The following is a 9,626-nucleotide window of genomic DNA, read 5'->3' on the forward strand; positions in this document are numbered from 1 at the left end:
TCTGCGTTTGTTACATGTTAAGAGGGCAGTGGAGAATGAAATGAACAGTCTCCCACAACCGCCTGCTAGCGGCGGCCCCTGGGTCCAGCCTGGAGAGCAGTGAGGCCGTCTGCGAGACGGAGAGAGACTGGACACTAATCCTGCCACTCTTTGTCTTGGGGGGAAGCATGCTTGGTCCTCATGACCACTGACAGAGCACATCTCCTGGGTCCAAACCCCAGCTCTGCTGCTATTAGCAGCGAGATCTGGGGCAAGTGACTCCATGTTCGTGCTTTGGTTTTCTCTACAGATATGTGAGAAAGAGAAATAACATTGTCTACCTAGTTTTGGTGAGCTTTAAATGATTAATGTATAAAAAAATCTTAAAAATCGTGCCTGGCACATGGCTAGCACTATTAGTGTTTACTCTCACTTATTTTTTCGTGAGCTACTGGATGGAAGCTCCCAGCGGGATGTGGGCAGGAAAGGTGGCTGGGAGGAGGGAGAGGGAGGAGCCGCGGGTGTGCGCTCCTGGTCCCACTGTGCCCTGACAGCCGCCGGTGGGAACACTCAAGGAGGTGGAGCTTGGAGCTTCTGGGCTCTGTGAAAGTGGGAAGTGGCACAAAAGCAGGCAGTCCTGGGGCACCATGACCATCACAGACGAGGGGATTGGGCGCCTGCGACTATTATGCCTCAACTGCAAACTGGAACCCGGTTTGAATGTACGATCTGGTGCTTTGTAGGACTGTAAGTGGGAATATATTTCTGCTCATGTGCCATTTCCAAACCTGCTAATCGCGGCTGCTTAGTTCCAGGGAAGATTCTGAGGCCAAGCGTGAGGTCAGTGGGAGAAAGTAGGAAGGTAATATCGATAATTCTCCATTAAAAGAATATACAACTTAAATCTAGTGTCGTATTTCCTGCTGATTAGAGCAACTGAAATAGAATACGAATTTTTATAGTGCCGATGCTGTCATTGGTGGCTAACCTCCACTGAGCGCATTCCGTGCACGCCGTGCCGCGGACCGGGTGGGTGCAGCTCGTCCAGTGTCACACGACGTGGGCCCGGGGAGGGCAGCGGCTCCCCCTGCAGCCTGGGCAGAGCGAGCACGGGAGGCTCCACGGTTTGGCTGATTTCAAAAACAAATCTATCCCGATCTGTTACGGTCAGACTTCGCAGGTGAAGAGTGTGCAGACTCCCAGCTTGCGTCCCACCTGATGAGCTGCAAGAAGGGCAGAGTGGCCATCTCGCCGTTCGTCTGTCTCTCTGGAATCTCTGACGGTGACTTGCTTCAGCCGGAAACTCCAGACCACGTAAGTGAAGACGGGGGTTGCTCATCAGAGGTGTTCGGGGAAGAATGGATTTGTACCGCTAGGCGGCTTGTAAAGGACTTCAGATTTCCCAACATGAAAAGAAAAAAAAATCCAGGTGTATCAATAAGAATAGGACATGGTGGCCTTGAAGCCAGCATGATTTCAGTTTCTCCGAGCTGGCCTGAGAATGTTCCAGAGAATTCTGAGGGACCGCTACTTTCCTTCCATCTTTGAAGTCTCTGAGATTGACACGGCTTTGCTGTGGGAATAGCGCACAAAACTCTGTCTCCGAGCTTTCTCAGAGCTGCTGCGAGTGCTGTAAATATCATTCGTACTTCAGATCCCTGGCGTCTGAAATGAAGGGCAGAGAACTGGACACATTTGGAAGATCCCGGATAATCCCTTGAGTGTCGGAATCAGCTTGTAGAAATGTAATTTATGTTTCAATACAAAATTTGAAAAAGAAAATACATTTTATTACATTTGATATTATGGATCAATGCTGGGGTGTTAAGTCCATTTTATTCCAAAATCAGATAGCCCTCTATCGTGTCAGGCAGTCCTAAGTCACTTAAAATAATTTTGAAAAACTCTATACAGCTTGTGCATTTTAAATAAACACATACATTTTTTATCTTAAACTTAGTTTCTAATGATACAGTTTCCAGTTTCAAATAAATGTCGGTGTGTTAAAATAAAACCATCGCACCATTCTTTTAATTGTATAAAATGGAATATAAACACCAGTGCATTCACAGCTGTGGCCATCAAGCTAAAAACAAATCAGGAATACATTTTTTATAAGGATTTAAAATTTTGTGAAGTTCTTTTTTTCTTGAACTCACATTTTCTTTCCACCTTTCCCCACATAATTTTATTTTAATATATTTTTACCATGCCGTCATTCTATGATACTCTCAGCTAAGGTAATATGTTCCAATTTAATATTTATATCCTGTTGATCAGAGCAACCTAAGTATAATACAAATTTTTATAAGTAATTACTAAAAATAAAACTACTATTATATTGGAAATGCATATCTTACCGTGACGAATGAGGTTATTTCTTTTTTAAATGGACCTTATAACCATGGATGAATGTTACTCATTACTAGAATGAGACAGGGTTGCCGACTCTTGACGCGAGTGCCGGAAACCTTATTCGAATAGATAAGTAGCTGGGCACGGGAGAACAACGCTTGTAACACTTTGTTAGCCTGTACCACTTCAAGCCCCAGGGAAATGTAACATAGCGAGTTGGAGGAGGACTATCTGTTTTACAAAGTGAGAAAAGTCATGCGTGAAAGAGGTGAGGGAGGAGACCCGGGAGACGCCTCAACTCTGGGACCGTCTGAGCAGGCCAGTTTTAGGAAGGTGTGTGCAGAAGTTGAAGATCTGGAGTTACTTCTTACAGTTATCCACGCCTGCGCTCCCTTCGGGAGGTCTCCGCGCACCCTGGGATCCAGGCGCGCTGATACAAGGCCCATGATCACATCGAGGGCGTGGGAGTCTGCACGGTGGAGGTATTGACAGCACAACCTCAGTTGTTTATTTGCTTTCTGTTACTGAGATGTTTTGCAATTTTTGCACGACTACCAAGGGCGTTTACAAATACAGGTTGAGCATCCCTAATTTGAAAATCCAAAATCTGAAATGGTCTGAAATCCACAAATTTTTGAGTGCTGGCATGATGCCACAGGTGGAAAATTCCACACCTGACTCATGTGACGGGTCACAAGTCAAAACGCAGGTCACACAACACACAGTTTATTCGGCGTCCCCAAGGGGAAAAAAGACTTTTACAGCCGCCTTCAGTTGCAATGCATCTTTTCTGCACAAGCCCAGATCCCCCACGCAACCCCCCCATAGGGTAATAAAATGCACACGTGCAGCCCGCACACTCGCGCCAACAGTGCGTTCCTGCCGCGCCCCACACTGGGCCAAACACCTGTGTACCTTACTGACTGTGAGTTGTTTTGTTGCTCATTCTCTTCTCTGTGCTGTAAAGATACTGTTGAAAATGTCGCAAAGTCCTGCAGATAGCCCTGTGGGTACCAGTGATAAGGAAAGAGGAAGCATTTATGTTCGTCTGCAGCACAGAAAGCCAGGCTGTCGGAGAAGCAAGAGATTGTGGAGTGTCTTCCAGAAGGGTGTGGTGCTGGTCGGTTGGATCTGCCATCAGTGAGCCGGGGGGCAGCGGTTCTCATAGGCGGAGCCGAGCCCTTCTCCAGGCTGGCTCAGGATGGCGCCACCGCAATGTGTGTGAGACGCCGTCTTCCTTCGTGGTGAAGGATGGGCTTTAAAAATGGCTACTAAAGGAAGAAACTTCAAAGCACAATATAAGAAATCATAAACTTTATGCTGCCGGCGGGTGATTGCCCTTGGTTCTTGTCTTTGGAGACGAAGAATTGAAACCGAACGCCAAAGCAGCAAAGCAAAAGAAGTTTATTAAGCGAGTACACCTGCAGACAGGAGGGGTGTCAAGAGCGATTCCCGGCGACAGTGCACTCCAGACGGGGCAGGCGCAGGCAGGCGTCCCAGCGGACAGTGGCCCTGGGGTCTGGTCGGGTCTCTCCTTTTCCTTCTGACTTCCTCATTCTCGTGCTGCTGTCCCCACGGCCAAGGAGAATGTTACGTCCTCCCACCCATCGGGAGGGGGGTGCTTACTTTATGTGTTCAGAGCCGGACACAGTGCTCATCTACGGTAATGATGGTTTAAGGAAGTCGGAGTCATTTAAGGACACTCTTGCCCCCATCTACGCAGCCACTGCCCGCGGGACTTTCCCCAAACTGGAGCAAGCAAGGTGCATCTACAGAGGGAACCATGGCAGCTGGACCACAGCTTTTGTTTTCACTGATCTGCAGCCCTGACCTTGTTCCTCCTGCTTCATAGCATCCGAGCTCCCCCTCCTGCGTTCCCTAGCTTAGTCTCCTGCCTCATGTCCACATAAATGACAAACTAAGAAGTACTGTGTTTCTCCAGGTCATTCTGCACACAATTGGTGTTAATGGAATTCAGGCTCCCGTGCTGTGTGCAGAGAGGTTTGACGGCCGAGGAAGAAGAATGCCACTGAACGCTTATGCCCTGGATTTCTACAAGCACGGCTCCTTGGTGGGGCTAGTCCAGGACAACAGGTATGTCCCCCACCCGTGTGTGCGTGTCTGCATCTGTCTGTCTCGGTCTCCTCTGTTCCCCTTCCCTTTCTCTCCATCTCCATCTCTAATGAATGAATTTAATCCATTTTAAGGAAAAAGTCTCTTTACGGTTTCAAGTATGGGTTGATTGTGACAAACAGACTGGATTTTTTCTTAGAGGCTAATGGCGAGAGAGAATAACCAATTCAGTATGATTTTTGTTTGTGTTTTACCAGCAAAATCTTGGCGCTTAGGCAAGCTCACTCGACACAAAGCTGTATTCAAAAGGCATAAATATTTGCATATGTTCACAGTTATTTTTCCATCCTATTTATTCATTATTAGATATTTTAAAACTAAATAACAAATAATGCCATGCTCTCCAGTATCTGAGAAGAGTATATATAAAGTATATAATTCCCACATCTGAGGATTGAGTACATGCCTGAGGACTGAACTCTGATCTTTTTCTTTGTCCAAAAAATTCCTTTCTATGGGGGCCTGCTAAGTCATGCCTGCAAATGATAAAATCTCACGAAACAGGTTTTCTGACGGGGCTTACTTCCCAAACTGATTCCGATAGAGCATCACATAAAAGACTGAAGACCCTTATCTTAACTCAAGCGTTCCTTTCCACTGATTCCTAGTCTTTTGGACAAAGCCTAACTCTTTCTGCCAATTGTCAGCTAAAGAATCCCTAAATCCACCTGTGACTTGTGAGCTCCTTCTTCGAGATGGCCCACCTTTTCAGGCCAAACCGATGTAAGCCTTCCATGTATTGCTTTATCACTTTACCTGTAACCCGTCTCCCCGAAATGTATAAAACCAAACTGTAACCCAGCCACAGCGAGTCCACTTGCTCAAGGCTTCTTCGGCATGGCTCTGAGCCATGGTCCTCAAATTTGGCTCAGAATAAACCTCCTTAAATTATTTTACGGAGTTTGTCTTCTTTTCCGTTGACATGACAATTGCTTTAGCTCTTTGGCAGGGAAACCATCTTCAGAAACAGTTAGCAGGGTCAACACTCCTGGATTACCTGGGGATGAAAAGTTGACCCAGGCACTGAGCGCCTGGATGTGGGGAGGGACACCCTGTCATAGCAAGGCAGGAATTCAATCTACTTTCACATAAAAATCTGAGCAATCCTTACTGAATTAAGGTATTTAAAAAGTCTGATACTCTTCAGAAACGTTGACCATTTTTTTAAAAATGGGGCTTGTTGTGAATGAAGTTGCTGTGACATCAGTGAATGACACGTCTGGTTCTTCCTGTTTGGTCCTCTAGTTCCCATCGCCCAGAGCGTCAGCCCCCTGTGTTTGCGGATCACCTGTGGTCGCCAGCCTCCCCTCTTGAATCCATAATCATTACCACTGATTACACCAATATCTGGGAGTCTGGGGCAGAAATGATTTCAGGAACTAAGTCTTAACAGACAAAAGTAACCTATGATTGACAAATCCAACACTTAAATACAAAATAAGAAATTCTTTGTTTGATATCTAATTTTCAAAATGTTGTTTTATTTAGGATGAATGAGGGAGACGCTTACAATTTGCTGAAAGATTTTGGACTCACCGTTAAAGCTATCAGGTGTGTTATATATTTAAATGTTGATTTCATATTTTTTAATAATTGTAATTTGAAGCCTGTCGAGCTGTCGCTGTGAGCCAGCACTCGAAGGTGCACCGAGCCTCTCGCCTGCTGTGATCTCAAGTCCCCAAAGGTTCTGCAGAACTCACCAGCACCGCGTTGCACTGTTTCTATAGCAGAATTAATTCCAAAGTCCATTTCGAGGCGAAGTTCCATTCAGACTAGACTCTCAGCCCCAGGCACCACGCACCAACAGGCTGACATATTCCAAAACTCAGCGACCCCAAGACCCTCGCGTCCTAAACTGCCGCGCGCAGTGTGTCTCGTGTCCTCGGTGCTTCAGAGGGGTCCTGTGGCTCCACCAGGTCTCTGGCTTGTAGACACGTGCATGCTCCCGAGTCCCTGGCTTTGTCCAGGTTTTCTCCAGGCGTCATCTGACTCTCATCTGTCACGTGGCGTCCTGTTTTCATCCTCGACAGAGCCCCCAGGACCCTCCGACAGCGAACTGTACGCGGGTCCTCCCGTCCCGAGGCTCAGCTGGCCAGTTAATGTTGCTGCGTGACACGTCCGTCCTCCCAAAGCCTCCAGCCTGCATGCGCCTCAGTACCTTATAGGCGCTCCGTCGTTCTGTCACTTACGCACATTTCATTTGCCACCAGTCCGTGCAGCGTCAGGGTCTTGCTAATCTGGTCATTGTGTTTTATTTCTTTGATCTGAGCGGAATCAGGCCTGTTTGGACTTTTTATCCAGAAAGTGAAATTTTTGGGGTGCTAGAGCAGAAGGGACCGCTTTGTCCACCTGGAGCGCCCTAGACAGGGTCATCCTCGAGCGGCTCGTGGTCACCCGAGCTGTGATCTCTGAGAAATGCCGGAGGCTTGCGTGGCATCTCAAAGACTGGGCTGAGGAAGATGGTTCACTCATGTGTTCATCTAACAAGTATCTAAGTAACATCAATTTGAGACATGCCTCTAAGCAAATTGAGGCAAAAAGAATCCTTAAATCTCTCAGTGCTTTGAAAAATCACGGTGCGGTGCGAGGAGCTGACCGGTAGACGTCCCGAACGCAGGACGCGCCGTGGTGCAGATCAAGGGGGACGAACTCCACTTGGACTCAGAGAAGCCTCCCAGGAAGTAATTTTTTGGCTGCGTCGTAAATGAGGAGGCCGAGGGAATAGTGTTTTCAAAGTGCACAGGTGAGAAAGGCCCAGATGTGTCAGGGAAAGGCTTTGAGCTCACTAAGCGACATGTAGGATTTGGGTGTTGGGAAGAGCTCCTGAGTTCCCATAACCGACTTTAACTGGAGCTTGGATCTGTTTATACTTTAGGAAGGGTCTTCACTGCCACATCATGCCAAGGAGTTGAGTTTCGTATTTTGAGCAATTATGGACGGTGCGCAGGCCCGCGTGTGGCAGGGGTCTGTGGTTTCTGCATGTGGCAGACGTGTGCAGGCTCAAGGGCTGTCAGGGCGGTGCAGGTGCCAATGCGCGAAGGCCTGAATGAAGGACAGAGAAATGATGGTGCAGAAGGGTGGTTAGATTTATGGGGTAGACTTCAATAAATTGGTAATAAATTCCATGCAGTTCGTGAAGGCGGCCAAGGTTCCTATTTTAGTTAAGGATACACAGCGAACATGGCGGGGGGATGACGTTTGGAGACGAGAACCCAAAATAGCGAGAATTTACACACATCACAGGACCGCGGGGGACATGATTCTGGAGGAAATGCGCAGTAGTCACAGCAGGCCTGTGAGTCTGCAGGAAATTCGGGGTTGGAGAGACACATCCGATCGGTCTGTGGGGTGGGTCAGTGAAGACCCGGGGGAAAGTGGGAGCTCTGGCGGAAACAGGCAGGTGCCAATAATAAAAGGCTGGAGAAGTGTCAGGTCCGGACGGTTTTCAGTCGTTGGTCAGCCCAGCCACACTGTCCTTGGATTTCTTCTCTCCTGCCCTGTGACCTGGACATGAGCTTCTCGTGACCACACTCGGTGCCCTAGACCAGCACAAACTGCCATCTCACAGTTCTGGAGGTCAGACGTCCACAGTGTGTCTCGGGGGCTCAGTCGAGCTGTCAGCAGGGCGCATTCCTGTCCGGGGCCCTCAGGGGTGACCCGTCTCATTGCCTTTTCCCGCTTTTAGAGGCCTCCGCAGTCCTTGGCGCAGGGCTGCCTTCCGTCTCCAAAGCCGGCAGTGGTGGCAGAGCCCCACATGGCGTCACTGTGACACTCCTGCCTCCCTCTTCCACCTGTAAGGACCTTTGAGATCACGCTGAGCCTACCCAATAATCCAGGATTGTTTCCCCATCGCAAGGTCAGCCGATCAGTGACCTTATCTCCATCTGCAACCCTTTGCCATGATCCCAACGTATCCATGCGTTTCTGGGATTAAGACACGGGCATCTCTGGCGGGCCATTATTCTCCTTCCACATCCTGTTGTCCTCATTTTCTTACACATCTACATAACGAAAGGAATGTTTTCCTCTTCATGGAGGTAGCTGCCTGTGGGTTTCAGTGTACGCTGGACGCAGTAGCAGAAAAAACCCAAAATGACTCCATAAAAGATGTATGGAGAAGAGAAAAGGAATTTGCGTCAGCTCTTGAAGGGCAGAGGGATCAAGTGACATGGTATTTGGTGGCCTTTCAAACCCTCTTGGTGATAGACATGGAGAAGAACTGCCCGGGAGTCGTCTTGATATCTTTTCTGAATGTTTTTTGTACAAGATTTTTTAGAATAAATTGTTTCTCACCATCATTCCTCATATTTCACTACCATTATTCCACCATCTGATTGGATTTACTTCTGCCTACCCTGGGAAAGCCCTTCCTACAACATTCAATCTCACTAACATGGTTATTCTGTCTGTTTTCTCCCCACTCGCAGTGTTTCCTTGCGTGAACTATGTGAAAACGAAGATGACAACGTTGTCTTAGCCTTTGAACAACTGAGTGAAACCTTCTTTGAAAAATTTAGGAAAATATAAAAATGAAGTCTATGCAAACCACTGAAAATACTGCCACTGGAGTTTTATAAGTCATATTTTTGATTCTCATGCTTTTTGCCAGAAATATAAATGATGATGTGGAAAGAGCATGTCTAACCGATTTGCAGGTGAGCGTGCCCTGTTCTATCATGGGTACCACAAAGTACCCATGTAGTACCCATATCTAGTGTATCTGAATGCCAGTTTCTTTCTGTAATCGAGTAATAGCAATGCTTACTTCTCGGGTGTTTGCGGACTGACGGAGAAAATGCAGGGATTTTGCATATGACTGAAGAAGAACTTTTACTCTGTGAGGTCAAAACAAATATTATATTCTCAATATTTTTCTCCTGAGTGTCAAGATTTGTAAAAAGTTTATAAGGCTAGAAGAAATGATTACAGTATCCTAAAGGTGAAATGTATTCTCTCCAATGAACATAAAAGTGATTGCATGGCTTAGATCAATGGCTATTGAAATAGTACCTGTTAGTAAACTTAAATTGCTTTTTAAAAATATAAATGAGAGTTTTGGTTTAAACTTTGTGATGCTTAAAAGAGAACATATAGCTGACAATTTGCTTTATTTTAATTGTATATAAGTGCCTGGAAAAACACAAAGAAATAAAATAGGC

At 46.8% G+C, this 9,626-nt stretch overlaps 1 protein-coding gene across 1 annotated transcript in view; it reads left to right on the forward strand.

The window, feature by feature from the left end:
* Window positions 1-9,122, forward strand: part of DDX60 (DEAD (Asp-Glu-Ala-Asp) box polypeptide 60) — a 92,764-nt gene extending 83,642 nt beyond the window's left edge. The window contains exons 34-35 of the mRNA XM_012656994.1: window positions 5,956-6,018; window positions 8,895-9,122. Of these exons, the coding sequence (XP_012512448.1) occupies window positions 5,956-6,018; window positions 8,895-8,994 (163 nt within the window). The 3' untranslated portion in view covers window positions 8,995-9,122. The remainder of the gene's footprint in view (window positions 1-5,955; window positions 6,019-8,894) is intronic.
* The last annotated feature ends 504 nt before the right edge of the window (window positions 9,123-9,626 follow it).

This window comes from Propithecus coquereli, unplaced genomic scaffold (assembly GCF_000956105.1).
Source record: "Propithecus coquereli isolate 6110/MARCELLA unplaced genomic scaffold, Pcoq_1.0 Scaffold53, whole genome shotgun sequence".
In the NCBI taxonomy this organism is placed as follows: Eukaryota; Metazoa; Chordata; class Mammalia; order Primates; family Indriidae; genus Propithecus; species Propithecus coquereli.